Genomic DNA, 12,269 nt, shown 5'->3' with positions numbered 1-12,269 from the left:
CCCGAAAAGAGAGTAGCACAAGGCTAATATTGGATCCAGCCGTTGAAAAGAATCCGTCGAGAGACCCTGATCCTCTCTCTGCCTGCTTTTGTTTTTCCCAGCCGACTTTCTTCTTTCCGTCCGCTTCTCATCGACAACACGGCCAACGCACCAAGTCAGTCAGCCAACGGCATCGCCTATACCCGACGCTGGACCAACACCGGATACAATGTTGCTCAACGGCGGCGGCCGCCGCCTACGCATCTTTCTGCTGACCGTTATCGGCCTGCTCGGCGTCATTTTCCTCTGGGCCACCAGTGCTACGGACAGCACCCAGCTGAAGGAAGCCGTAGCGTCATGGCCGGCCGCAGTGGCATCGCATTTTGCATTTGATGGAGGCGGAAGCCAAGACGGGGACGTCGGCGGCGGCCGGAAATACGACGAACCAGTACCGCCACCATCCGCACTGCCGCCAACGGGCGACAGCCATGACGCGGGCGTATCATCAATGGGGGCGACCGGCGCACCCTACTTTGTCCTCATTGGGGACTCGACCACCTGCGGCCAGGCGAAGGGAGGCGGCGGCTGGGGCGATGCCTTTTTGTGGCAGCTGGCCCGCGGCGCCCAAGGCGTCAACTATGGCGTCAACGGTGCGCTATCCACCGGCTACTTCCACTCGCCCATTTGGAATGCCGCCATGCAGGAGGTCCGCACCAATGCACTCGCCCGGCCCGTCTACGTCACCGTCCAGTTTGGTCACAACGACCAGAACCCCAACAGCAACGTCACCCTCGACATGTACCAGGACACCCTGGTGGGCATGGCCCGCGAGGTCTTGGAGGCCGGCGGCACGCCCTTCCTCGTCACGCCGCTCGCCCGCCGCGACTTTGACCTGGACGAGACAACCGCCATCGACAACCTCAAGGACTACCGCGAGCGCACCCTGCAAGCGCATGCCGTCCTCCAAGGCGACGAGGCCAGCAAGAAGGCGCGGGCCATCAACCTCAACGCCGCCAGCCTCGCCTACATTGGCGCCATTGGCAAGACCGCCGCCTTCCGCTACAACAAGTGGCACCCCTTCCTCAACGACACCACCCACCTCAACGAGCTCGGCGCCACCGTTTTTGCGCGCATTGTGGCTGACCTGATGCTGGGCCACCCGGCGGCCCTCGTGCCTTCCGGCGAGCGGGATCCCTGGGCACCCGGTGCGGGCAACGACGACGGCGGCCTGTCGGGCTGGATCCGTCCGGATCCGTACATGACGGGCCTTGTCTGGCACGGCGATGCCATTTAGGCCGCTCACACGACTGTCTCACTTTCTGTTTCGTCCATTTCTTTTTTTTGTATCAGCGTCACCTTTCGGCTGTTTTCGGCGTTGTATGGACCAGGTCAAAAGTATGACCTGTCCCGGGAACCGTTTCATTTAATTTTGTCTGCTGGGCTTCATTTTGGGATAATACGACTTGGGATGTCATAGACTAGACACGGCTTTTGCTAGTGGGGCCAACATTGTCATAATTGCACAGTTCTTTTTTTGCAGTGTTTTTGGTGTCATTACCAGCATTTTATCGCAATGTTCTCTGTCAGAGCGTCTTGGTCATCAGATGTGTCATTTTCTTGTTATATACATTGCGCTATGGGTTTACCCGTCCCGGTAGATGGCCGACCCAAGTCTCTAATCTCGGTTTCGGTTGCTCGACCACCGCCGCACCATGACCTCCCGGATGCGGTACTGTCCCAACAGCGCCGATATGTCTCTAATGTCGTCCATCGCGCCGTTCGCGCCCCCCGTCGCCGATGACGGCGGTGGCACGTCCACGTACACCAGCACCAAGCTCTTAAACACCGTCGACAGCACCCGGTTCACGCTGTGCAGCCAGTGCCAGGATGGCGCAGGAGCCGCCGGCCGGTCCGCCGCCGCCCACCGGCCGTACGACGGAAGCACCATGACGCCAAATTCGGCATGGTCGAGCGCGGGGCCTTTGCCGTACAGCATCCAGTCGACGCCGAACTTGATGCCGTGGCGCGGGACCCAGCCGAGCGACCGGAAATGGTGGTAGACGGCATAGTGGAGGAGGAAGGGGTCGGTCGCGGTCGGTAGATGTGAGGGAGGAGGAGGAGGAGGAGTTGACGACGACGACAACGACGTGGCCGCTGCCCGGCACAGCGCCAGCAGCTGTGGCGTCGACAGCACGCGTCCCGTGGCCGGGTCCATGACGCGCAGGGCGCCCACGCCGTACGCTAGAAAGAAGGCTTCTTCGGGCGACAGCTGGAGGTGTTCCTTGTTGGGAATGTCGGCCGCCGTCGTTGTCAGAGTTGTCAGAGTTGTGGGCACCACCGGCGTCGTCGACTTGGCCACGCCGTTTGCATTGTGGTTCGGGCTCGGCGGGTCCGAGTGCAAAAACGTTGTGGACTCGACGGTCGGCGAGAAGCGCACGCTCTTTTGCCGCTTGAGCGGTTCAACCGGAACGCTGTCGGTCGGTGGCTTGGCCGTGGTGGCTGTGGTGGCCGTGCCGTTGGTGCGGCTATGCGACTCTTCCCCCCTATCCGATGTCCCGTTGGCAACAAGATCCTGCAGTGCGGCGCTGCCGTTTACGTCGGACTTAGGTACGGCTGCGGCCATGGCATGGCTCACTTTGCGCAGCTCAGCCTCGGAGTTGGGCAACGCCAGAAGCTCCAGAGGACCGACTGGAGGCTTTTGCTTTGAACCAGCGGCTGGCGCCAGTGGCGATGGCGGTGGAGATGGCAGCTGTGCAGCTGATGGCGCCACAGTGGCAAGTGCGTTGACACGCCCGTTGGCATGCCCATTGAGTGGGCTGTCTGCTTCGTTTACGCCTTGCGCCTCCGCGGCCTCTTCGTCCCGTCGTCGCTGCTCAATGGCCTCCCACTCCGTCCGCCCGCGCTCCCACTTTGTGTCGGCACGCTCTTCGCGCCGTTTGTTCGTGCGCTGCTCACTCGTCGTCGTCACGGTGTGGACACCGGCGCCGGCGGCCGCGTCGGCAGATGCGGCATGGATCGCCGCGGCCCGCCGGGCCTTTTCGCGGTTGAGCCAGTTGGGCTCGCTGCGGCTCAGGGAGCCTTTCCCGTAGAACCCCTGGCACCACAAGTCGTTCATAGACTGGGGGTCCGTGACGTGCACAGAGCGCGTCGCGGCCGACCAGAGGCCCTCGTGGACGGTGGCCGGTTCGGCCGCCGGAGGAAGCAAGGCCTGCCACACCCAAGCAAGCACCAGGTGCACAAGAGACAGGGGGTTGTTGGGATAGAAGGTGGGCAGGGGGAATGTGCGGAGAGGGAGCGGCAGGCTGTATTTCTGCCGCGGGGTGCCGGTGGCCCGTGGTTTGGGTGGTTTGGGTGGTTTTGGTTGTGATGACGCAGTGGAGGTGGTGGCGCCAATAGTAGATGGTGATGCTGTTTCTGCCGTCGAGGGCTTCAAGGCGGCTGCAGCCGGCGCGTCAGGCGGCCCGCCATTGCTGCTGCTGCTGCTGCTCGCTGTTCCCGATAGCGGTGGCTCTGTGGATTCAGCCATATTGTTCCTTATTCATGTCGAGACTTTTGTTGTGTCAGCTGGGGCCCAAGAATGAGGAAAACCCAAACAATAAAATTATCAAAGACATGGTTGTACAGTTCGCTCAGATACCGTTGTAGTCTATAAGGTTAAGCAATCACGGAGAGCATGATGATTGCTCTCTATGCACCAAATAATTTGTCATCACCGCGAAGAGGAAAGGGAAGCTGCCATTTATGTGGGAAATAAAAAAGAATAAAAAAAAAGAATAAAGGGCAAGTAAAGAACCACTTGGTCAGGTTGCCCAAAGCAGAGTTGCGCCGAGAGGACGCTCAAAATCAAGACACTCAACCGAGTGCTCTGTTGCCCGCGACAGGAACAAAAATGCAGCAAACCCATTATCAACATACTCTGAGGGATATTCCACCCGATTTGGTGCTCGACGCATCAGCGCGGCCATTCAAGGGGAGCTGCCAGGGACCGCATAGGTCATCGTGTGCCGTGGGAAAGAAAGAAAAGAGTGCAAAGAAGCAATGCAAGTGGCACGGCACAGAACAAATGCTATTGGAAAGTCATGGTGGTGGGTGTGGGCGGCTTCGAAATGTGTCAGGAGAGAGGAAACGGAAGAAGAATTGATAGGAAGAAATTTTTGGCGCTTTGCCGACTTGAAGGGACAGTCAAATAAGCGAGTTAGAGCTATGTCTCCTTAATAGGTGCATATATGCATATATCGCGATGCCGCATGCTACTAAAGTAGTTAACTCGTTGGAGCTCTCCGAGCTGCCGACCAGGCTGACAGCTACCCCACTAGACAGGGCAAGGCAAGCACCAGCGACAACCTCCTCCTAGAAGCTGAACTCGCCAATTACGGCAAACTTTTGTTTTGTCCGGACTTCCAGAGCCACTGCTACGAACCTTGTTATGTTTTGATTTACTGGGAATCAAGGTCATATTTGACTTTTATCCCAATACCATCTAACTTTGTCCCACGTTCTGCCAAACTTGAAGCTCATCAGACGACCTCGTCCGATCATTGCAGACTCTCCGTTTGACATCAAACACACTCTTTCTTCTTCTGTTTCCACTTCCTTTTCCTTTTCCATATTCTCTTCTCTTCTCCTCTCTTCTCTTCTCTTTTCATAGCATCGCATTTAACCATCACCATGTCCGCTACAACTCTCTACGACCAGGGCCTCAAGGCAGCCGAACGCAAGGACTTTGCCGCCGCCGTGCCGCTGCTCACCCGCGCCATCGAGGCCAGCGGCGCCACCCACCCCAACCCGGCCTGGCTGCTGACTCGTGCCCGGGCCGAGATGGGCATACAGGCCTACCAGGACGCCCTGGACGACGCCGACCGTGCGTACCAGAGCGCGCTGACGCGCCAGAGCGCACAAAGCGCCCGCTGGCTCGTGCAGGCGCAGTACCGGCGGGCCGTGGCGCTGGCGGCGCTGAAGCGGTATGCCGACGCGGACGCGTGCTGCGTGTGGTCGCAGCAGCTGGCGGAGGGCAAGAAGTTCCGGTCGACGGGCGGCGGCAACGGCAACGACAACGACGGCCAAGACGACCCGGACGATGTGCGGCGCAACGTGGACAGCGAGGGGCGGTACCAGGCGACGCCGGCGGACCTGCCCAAGACGCTGACACACAATCCGGGCCACAGCGCAGGGAGCGCCACCGCCACGGCCGCCACGGCCGGCGGGGGCAACACGCTGGCGGGGGTGCTGGGGCAGGCGAACAGCAACGACAGCACAAAGGCCGACTGGACGCAGGCGTACATGTGGCGGGGCGTGGTGCTGCGGGAGCTGCAGAAGCTGCCGCTGGAGGACCCGGGGCGCAAGATTACGGTGTCGCGGGTGCCGGCGCTGCCCAAGAAGCGGGCGGCCAGCGCCACGGCGACGCCGACACCTTTATCACCCGCCGTCGCAGCCACCACGACGACGCCCACGGCGTCTACTGCGTCCACCGCGCCCACGCCCACGCCCACGCCGTCCCCCCCCAAACTCCGTGTCGACATGTACCAGACGCCGTCCACGGTCAACCTCACGCTGTACGCCAAGGGCGTCGATGCCGCGGCGCTGCAGGTCACGGCGACCAGCGCCACACACATCCAACTGGCGCGTCTGCCGGCGGCCGTGGCGGGCCCCGCGCAGACGGTGACGCTCGCACTGGCGGGGGCGATTGCCGCGGACGCAGGGGCGGTGGAGACGCGGGTCACGCCGTACAAGATTGAGCTCAAGGTGACCAAGGCGACGGCGGGCGAGAAATGGGGCCACTGGGGCGAGCAGGTGCAGGGGGCGGGGGGGAGGCAGCCAGCGGTGCGAAGGAGGCCAAGGCGAATGTGGTGCCGGCGGAGACGGCAGCTCCAGCCACAGCCGCGGCGACAGCCACAACCACAACCACCGCCACGGCCACAGCCACGGCCACATCCACAACAACCTCTGGCCCTGCGTACCCGACGAGCGCCAAGTCGGGCCCCAAGAACTGGGACAAGGTGGCCGACGACGACGACGACGACGCGGCCAATGCCAACGTCGACGACTTCTTCAAGAAGCTGTACGCGGGCAGCACGCCCGAGCAGCAGCGGGCGATGATGAAGAGCTTCACAGAGAGCAACGGCACGTCGCTGAGCACGGACTGGTCGACGGTAGGCAAGGGGCCTGTGGCGGTGGTGCCGCCGGATGGTGTGGAGGCGAAGAAGTGGTAGTTGTCTGCGTGAATCTGCGTGAGGAGAGCTCGGCCGCAGCAAGCGTGTTTCCGGCGTTGTACGGCGCAGCACAAAGTGTTTGTGTTTATTCGAAAAAAGTACTGATTATTCCCGAGTGTAGTTACTCTATATCTATGATAAACTATTTCGCTTTATTGTATTGTGTTCGGCAAATGGCCATACGTTGAAAATATAAATGTGAATGTGAGGAGACATGCGCCTGAAATGCACCGCCGGTTGACGCCGGTTCCGCCGCAGACGTAAGATGTATCGTCCGATCCGATCGTATCCAGTCACTATGCTACGCTTTTACTTTTTAGTTTTTTTTTTTTTTTTTTTTTTTTTTTCTCTTTTTTCCATTGCCTTCTTGTCCTCAACGTCCCAACTAGTCCACTCTCGCCTTTGCACTGGCTTTGCCGTTGGTGGACGCCACGTCCGCCGGCGCCGCCGCCTTGGTCTTGCTGGCCTGGAGCGCCGCCACGCCCTGTGTCCGCGGCTCCCGCACGACCCGGCAGCCCTGGTCGTCCAGCTCGTCCACGCTCATGTCCATGCGCACGTGGAACTGCTTGCCGCGCCAGGCCACGGTGGCGCCCAGCAGGACGGCATAGGTCCAGATGGGCAGGGCCAGCAGCTCGCGGCCGAGCCAGGCGCGGGCCCACGCGAAAAAGGGCCGGCGGGGCAGGCCGGCGGAGCCAGAGTCAGTGCCCGAGCCAGTACCCGAGCCAGAGTGACGGCGGCCCTTGGCAAACGCGGGCGTGTCGGCGTCCCACGCGACGCACCAGCACGCCTGCAGGCGGCGGTAGGTGCACCAGTCGGCGGCCATCCAGAGGGCGACGAGGACGCACCAGCAGCGGGCCATGGCGGCCCACGTGGGCGGCGGCAGCCAGGCGGCGAGGGCGGCGGGGGCGACGGGCCCCAGCAGGCGCTGGCCCCAGGTGGTGAGGGCAAACGACCCATAGCACGCGCACAGCAGGGACTCGACGCCGGGCTCGACGAGGGTGGCGAGCAGGACGGTCCACTTGCGGACGCGCAGCCAGCGGACGCGGCGGGCGGCGTAGGCGCGGACGGGGACGTCGGCCATGGGCTGGATGGCGAGGTCGCCGGTGGCGAGGCCGTGGTTCCGAAAGGGCACGCCGGCCGGGGTGGCGAGGGGCGAGCGCCACAGGAGGTCGCCGATGAGGTGGTCCTCGCAGATGTAGGACGAGAAAAAGTCGACGCCGCGGCCGCGGCGGCCGTCGGCGGCGCGCAGGACGGCCGGGTTCTGGGCCGGGTCGGTCAGGGCGTCGAGGTGGGCCTTGCGGAACATGTTGCTCTTGCCGACGATGCAGGGGGCGATGCCGACGGTGTTGATGGCCGAGTAGAACTTGGCGTGCGACGTGGCCATGAACATTTCGTCGAGCGCCGCCCCGATTTCCTTCCCGGCACCTGGCCGCCCGCTTGTACCAATGTCGACGACCAGCGGCAGCTGGTGCACAAACTTGTAGGGCGTCTGCTGCGGCGTGCCGTCCGGACCGAGCCCCAGCAGCCGGTCCACCATGCGGCCGGCCACGCCCGGCGCCACCCACACGTTGCAGTCGACGATCCACACGACGCCGTCGGCCGGCGCCTCCCGGTAGGCCCGGCTGATGTTGCGGATCTTGGGGTTCGGGCCCAGGTTGCGCACGTGCCCCGCGGCGCCGTGCAGCAGGGGATCCTCTTCCTCGACAAAGACGCGCACGTCCGCGCCGGGAAAGTCGCGGACGACGTGCTCAAACACGGAAAACGCCGGGTCCGTCCGCGACTCGACGCACAGGTGCACGGACAGACGGTCGCGCGGGTACGTCTGGCGGCAGGTCGAGGCGAGGCATTCGTAGAGGCCGGGCTCCAGGCCCTTGGTGGGGCGGATCACGGTGACGTGGGGGACGGCGGCATGGTCGGCCAAGGCCTCGACGGCGGCCCGGCGGGGGGGGCCGAGTAGTGGCGGAAGCTGGATGAGGGGGCGGGGGGGCGTTAGCGGACGTGACGGGAGACAAACAGGCGACGAAACAGTCGACGTAACAGGCGGCGGCACCACGGCGCGGCTTACAGCTGAAAGATGCCAATGCCTTGGACGACAAAGACGACGGCGGTCCAGACGCCCCAGACGGCAGCAAGCGCCTGCGTCACGAGGTCGAACATGGCATTGTCGGGAGCGCAGCCGACGAGTTGTAGGAGGCGGAGGTCGGGGCGTGTGGGGAGTGAGGAGTGTGAGGAGTGAGAGGAGTGTGACGTTGCGAGAGGAAGAGACCGCGGCCGAGCTCGAGATGAGGTCGGCAGTTGGGTCGAGCTCCGGCTTGGCGGTCCACGTATGGTTGTGCGACGGGCGGTGGGAGAAAGGAGACCGCGGTCGTGGTGGTTTTGTGGTCGCGAGGGCGCCTTGGGGTGGCCGAGGTCGGGGTGGAGGTCAAGGTCGAGGTCGAGGTGAAGATTGAGGTGAAGATCAAGGACGGTAGAGGACGGTCGAGGCGACGATGCGACTGCGCAAAACGGTAATTTTGGAAGAAACCGAAAAATGACAAAAAGGGCAAGCGCAACGGACAGGTCTAGGGCGCGACGGCGGAAAGGACAGGCAGGGAAGGAACGACGGGCAAACGGGCAGCCACCAAGGCAAGATCACATAAGTGCATAAAATACAGAAGACGTCGACCGGAGCGAAGGAGAGACGCCGAAGCATCCGGGCGGGATTGTCGTGGACTTCGGTGGTTTTTTTGGGTTTTCTGGGTTTTTTGGTTTTTCCTTCTTTTTTGTACTTCTTTTGTGGTTCCTGGTTTGTTTGCTGGCTCCTTGTCCCGCCCCAAATCTCACCGTTGCGCCTGGACGGCGTCAGGGGCACGGACATTGGCGGCTCCCACAGGCCCACAGGCCCACAGGTAGGAATTACAGGACAGGTAATTACTTAACAGGCCTGAGGCGACCGCCGATCAGGCGCTGGGGTGTCCCCCCCCCCCCCCCCGGCTGTATTCGCACTGAGCGGACTGATACAGCATATTATGGGGCTGTGTGGCCTGTAATTACAACATATTTTGACAGTCCTCGTTCCTGTTCTCAACCCTGCATCCCTGTCCCACGTTTTTAAATCGCCGGCTGCCTCCGGGGTAAGCGGTTGAGAAGGACAACATAATACACAGTCGTGATTCAAATGAAGGAAAGGCATGAACACGGCAAGGAAAGGGGAAAGGCGCATCTTATTGTGACGGACTGCTTCAGTGTACTTTACTGCACTGCTCAGGGCGTTAGTGCTACAGGGCGTCGCTGTCAGGCACGCTACGCCAAGGCCTGCAACGATCCGTGTAAGTCTGTTACCAGAAGCAGTAATCAGCTTTGTGTTGTCCTCTTTATCCTTTTCTTCTTCTTATTCGGGTTACTCAGAGTCGACGCGTAAAACTCGTCTCTTGTTCGTATTCATTTCATTTTCGTATCCGTTTGTGTACATAATTTTCTACTTATGGTCCATGTGAAATAACCTCTCTTCTTTGAAATAAACCTCTCTTCATTTGCTTTTCTCTCTTCCTCTTCTTTCCTCATCTTCCTCTCCACGAGCACACGGGACAGGCTACATGTCTCAGTCTGTCTCAGTCTGTCCCTCCCGTCGTTCCTGGTGTGCCTTGCAGCCGTCCCACGCGGACATCCATCCAGGGCTTGTCGCGAGAAAGAGGGTGTCACACCAGGCTGGCGTTCACGTGGTCCACCCTTTCCATCACCACATGTGCATCGCAGCCTTGGAGGGTGACCATCCATCACCTGCGCAAGGCTGGAGGTCCGGCGATGTGCAATAAATGCGATGTAGCAAGTTGTTTAGCAAGTTGTTTATTTTGATTTATAAAGTCCATCCCCCACTGTGTCCGCGATAGTCTGTTATGTTCTCTCCTGCTCGTATTTGCGTAGGGCCATTCATTTGAATATAATTATATTGTCTCCTATTGTCTCCAGCGCAATCGTCTCCATCGGAGTACACATTGTTGTACATTGCAGTGCATCAGACCGCTTGCTACGAAATGCCCGGCTCGTTGCGGGACCGTCACCGCGACAGGGAGGATAACGGAAACGACAGCAACGACAGCAACATCGAGCACATCATTCGCCGAGTGCTCGCCCTGGCTCTTCACAAGTTTGACAACGGGGGCGACACGAATCGAGAGAGCAGCCGAGACGATCGACCGCCAGCCGACCGCGGCGCCGGCGACAGCGACCTCGCCAAACTCGTGCTCGGCCAGGTGGTCCAGTTTGGCATCCGGCGGTACCTCAAAAGCCGCGAAAAGAAGCGGGCCACGGCAGCCAAAGCCACGTCCAAGGCGAACATGAGGATACCGAGATTCAGCCTGCCGGGGGCGCAGCCCGGAAGTCCACCGGGGCCCGTGCAGGCGGACAGAGGACTTGCCGAGAGAGGACTGCGTGAGGGCAACTTCGACGGAGGTCCGAACCAATACTATCCTCTACAACAACAGCAGCAACACCCATATCCTCCCCCACCGCACCAGCACCACCGCCGCCGCGACGACTTGGAAGACCGCCGGTACGAGCGCCGCGAGCGGTATGAACGGCGACTCGAGCGGGAGCGTCTGGAACAGCTGGAGCGCGAGCGGCTGCGAGGGGGTGACCGTCCTGGTCGTTCGGAAGGGATGCACCAGACACGGCATCCTCACCAGTCGCCCTCAGATCGCGCCCCATCCTCTGAACAGCCACGGCTGCGACGGGTTCCACGGACGCCTCTTCCAAAGAGCTATCCGACCTCGTCGTTTCCAGAGGCAAGAGAGCCTTTGAGAGATTGGGGCGAACAGGGGGAAGAACAGCAGCAGCAGCAGCAGCAGCAGCAGCAGCAGCCACCATCACAGCCCCCGCGAGACGTTGCCCGCGAGCAGAGGGCGTACCAGAGACGGCAAGAGTCGTTTGGTGCGACGCCGCGACCGTTTCCCGCAGATCTGCTTGGAAGCGGTCCTGGTCCCGGTCGCGGCGGCCGATACAGATATGCGAGGCTGCCATCACAAGTAGACGACGATGCCGTCCCGCACCCGCACCCGCACCCGCCACCTCCGCCACAGCCCTTTTCCTGGGAGTCGGTGCCCATCTACCCGCCGCCCGCTCCGAGGGCGACCAAAAGACAAGCGCCCGAGTCCCGGCCAGCAGCCGCCCGCCCCGCCGACCTGCCCACGCCGCCCATCTCGCCCCAAAAGACACCGGCCGCCACCGACAGGCAGGCGGCGCCCGCCGACGTCCACGCCCATGTGCGCCGTGCGCTCGACGACCTGCTGGTGCAGCTCCGCCGGACGGACAGCGTCGTCTACCGCGCCATGTACCGGCCGCCCGTCGTCGGGGACCACCATCGCCTCCACCGGCACCACCATCACAGCCACGAGCGAGGCCAGTTGCTCTTCCACGCAGCCGATCTGCAGCGGTCGATTGCACAAACCAAGGCCGAGATACGGGGTCTGCAGGGTGTCCTGGGCATGGCGAGCAGAGACGGGCCAGAAAGGGGCGGGCCAGAAGGGGACGAGCCCGACGGAAGACGAGAGGGGCGAGACAGGGGGAAAGAGGCGAGAAGAGGACGGGAGCAGGGACGAGACCAGGGACGAGACAAGAGACGAGAGAAGCAGGTGACGATGCAAGTGCCCGGTGAGAAAGGAACAGATGGGCAGTGACAGACTGTGATTTGCTGCTACATGTAGACCATCAAACAACGAATGCTGCTCCTATGCTGTGTCCTTGCCTGTGTACTTTATATTGTGCTCGCTCGTTTTGTATATGCTTCCTGCTTGTTCCTCGCCTTGTCTGCCAGCTTCGTTCCGACCAGAGTCTCATATCGTCCCCAGTGATAGGACGAGTACATCCATATGTGTCGTTAGGGCTTCAGGCATCGACTCCGGCGAGTAATTCAGTGGCTTCAGCGCGCTTAGCACTGCTGATTATTCTGCGTCTCCGGAAAGAGCAGAGTATTAAACCATAGTGTGGACGGTATTGCCGCTGAAAGGCGATACATTCCGACATTATTCGCAGCAAAAAGGACAGTGACGACAGACTGCAAAAGTATTTTCTAAATTAATCCAGCGTTGACATAAACATCTACGT

The 12,269-nt window shown here is 61.1% G+C and overlaps 5 protein-coding genes across 5 annotated transcripts; 3 read left to right on the top strand and 2 right to left on the bottom strand.

Moving 5' to 3' along the window:
• Window positions 1-208: 208 nt before the first annotated feature.
• On the top strand, window positions 209-1,273 carry SPBR_05135 (uncharacterized protein; the record flags this gene model as incomplete). Its single annotated transcript, XM_040763412.1, has 1 exon — window positions 209-1,273. The coding sequence occupies one exon, from the start codon at window positions 209-211 to the stop codon at window positions 1,271-1,273; it is 1,065 nt and encodes a 354-aa protein (XP_040615136.1).
• Window positions 1,274-1,654: 381 nt separating this feature from the next.
• On the bottom strand, window positions 1,655-3,505 carry SPBR_04840 (tRNA-splicing endonuclease subunit; the record flags this gene model as incomplete). The annotated part of the gene is made up of 1 exon (XM_040763117.1): window positions 1,655-3,505. The coding sequence occupies one exon, from the start codon at window positions 3,503-3,505 to the stop codon at window positions 1,655-1,657; it is 1,851 nt and encodes a 616-aa protein (XP_040615135.1).
• Window positions 3,506-4,647: 1,142 nt separating this feature from the next.
• SPBR_08928 (sgt1 and cs domain containing protein) lies at window positions 4,648-6,188 on the top strand (the record flags this gene model as incomplete). The annotated part of the gene is made up of 2 exons (XM_040767054.1): window positions 4,648-5,769; window positions 5,817-6,188. The coding sequence occupies 2 exons, from the start codon at window positions 4,648-4,650 to the stop codon at window positions 6,186-6,188; spliced, it is 1,494 nt and encodes a 497-aa protein (XP_040615134.1).
• A 385-nt stretch (window positions 6,189-6,573) lies between these two features.
• Window positions 6,574-8,345, bottom strand: SPBR_04864 (ceramide glucosyltransferase; the record flags this gene model as incomplete). The annotated part of the gene is made up of 2 exons (XM_040763141.1): window positions 6,574-8,154; window positions 8,280-8,345. The coding sequence occupies 2 exons, from the start codon at window positions 8,343-8,345 to the stop codon at window positions 6,574-6,576; spliced, it is 1,647 nt and encodes a 548-aa protein (XP_040615133.1).
• Window positions 8,346-10,201: 1,856 nt separating this feature from the next.
• On the top strand, window positions 10,202-11,842 carry SPBR_04912 (uncharacterized protein; the record flags this gene model as incomplete). The annotated part of the gene is made up of 1 exon (XM_040763189.1): window positions 10,202-11,842. The coding sequence occupies one exon, from the start codon at window positions 10,202-10,204 to the stop codon at window positions 11,840-11,842; it is 1,641 nt and encodes a 546-aa protein (XP_040615132.1).
• Between the last annotated feature and the right edge of the window lie 427 nt (window positions 11,843-12,269).

This window comes from Sporothrix brasiliensis (genome assembly GCF_000820605.1).
Source record: "Sporothrix brasiliensis 5110 chromosome Unknown Cont21, whole genome shotgun sequence".
In the NCBI taxonomy this organism is placed as follows: Eukaryota; Fungi; Ascomycota; class Sordariomycetes; order Ophiostomatales; family Ophiostomataceae; genus Sporothrix; species Sporothrix brasiliensis.
The sequence above is the reverse complement of the archived record's forward strand: the minus strand, read 5'-3'. Positions and strand labels throughout refer to the sequence as shown.